At 50.6% G+C, this 1,298-nt stretch overlaps 1 protein-coding gene across 1 annotated transcript in view; it reads left to right on the top strand.

The window, feature by feature from the left end:
* The window catches only part of CYB5R2 (cytochrome b5 reductase 2), a 23,696-nt gene that overhangs the window by 11,792 nt on the left and 10,606 nt on the right, over nt 1–1,298 (top strand). The window contains exon 2 of the mRNA XM_019633365.1: nt 245–317. Coding sequence (XP_019488910.1) covers nt 245–317 — 73 coding nt within the window. The remainder of the gene's footprint in view (nt 1–244; nt 318–1,298) is intronic.

Raw genomic sequence — 1,298 nt, 5'->3', positions numbered from 1 at the left:
TCAGCCCACCCCCTCCAACTGTCAGTGGGTAAAAGAGAGGAGGACCAGAGTGGTGGGGAAGGTGATGGCTGGGAAGGCAGGGTGATGGGACAGGCACTTCATGGCCTCCAGTTTGCTCCCCGCTGCCATTGTCTGTGTGTATGTGCATGATGGGAAAGCACCAAATGGAGCTCCTTTGCCAGGCATCTGAGCTACTCAGCAAGACTTCTAGGAAGCTGACAGCCTGCCTGTTTTGTTTTATTAGCAAATCAGCCACAACACCAGGAAGTTCCGCTTTGGACTGCCCTCACCAGATCATGTCTTAGGACTTCCTGTAGGTGAGTGGGGTTTGGTTTCATTACCAAGACTGGGTGATGAAACTCAGAAACTCAGCTGGGGTGTAGAGGTTGCCCTGATATCTTTCCTGAGACACATGAGCTCAGAAAGGTGGGGAGATGGGCCTGGGGACCATCATTCCCTTTCTCATTGTTCGATTTGGGCTGGCACAAAAATCTCTCAATAAGCATTGAAAAGAAGTGAGTCTAGAATCCAAAGGTATTAAATATCATGGCAGGCTCCTTGCTGGGCAACCTTAGGCAGGTTTCTCAATCTCTCTGAGCCTCGGACTATGAAATGGGATTTCCCAGGCCTGCCTGCCTCCTGGGTTGTGAGGATAAAGTAATTGATGGATGTCAAAACTCAGAAATGGCAGTGCTGTCTGTGCACATGGGAAGGATGGGAGGATGTTCCCCTATAGTCAGAAGAAAGGTACAGAAAGTGTGGAGAGGCAGGAGGGAATCAGGTGCCCCTCCCCACTACCACATGGATTTTCAACAGGGGCCTCAGGCCCACACAAGGAGGGATCCATTGTGAATAGCAGCCCCAGTGCTCCTAGAGTTGTGAGTTATCCTGTTTTTAGTCTGTACCACCACCAGATGGCTGAGTCTTAGTGAGGTGGAAAACCTCCGCTGGTTGTACAGCCTGGGAATCTAGAGCTTTTTACAAACTGCTAGTGCTGCTTGCCTGCCTGGTGGAGATCCTCATCCGTGGCCTACTTGTCCTGTGTGCATGGGACAAAACCTTGACCTCACCTCTAGCAAGTGTTGAAATTACCCATTAGGCAGCCAGCCTGGCCCCTAGCCTCCTTGCTGCTTCCTGTTTCTGTCTTCATCCATGAGAGCCCAGTGCCAGCCTGCCTTTGCCCTCTGCCTGGCCTGTGGGGCCAGTGCTGTTGGAAAAAAGGCTAAAAGGATGAAAAACTTTGAAATAGAATTTCTTAGAATCTGTCATAACCCGTTGTCTCCCCATGGCTGGTATAG

This window comes from Hipposideros armiger, unplaced genomic scaffold (genome assembly GCF_001890085.2).
Source record: "Hipposideros armiger isolate ML-2016 unplaced genomic scaffold, ASM189008v1 scaffold_1289, whole genome shotgun sequence".
Lineage (NCBI taxonomy): Eukaryota > Metazoa > Chordata > Mammalia > Chiroptera > Hipposideridae > Hipposideros > Hipposideros armiger.
The sequence above is the reverse complement of the archived record's forward strand: the minus strand, read 5'-3'. Positions and strand labels throughout refer to the sequence as shown.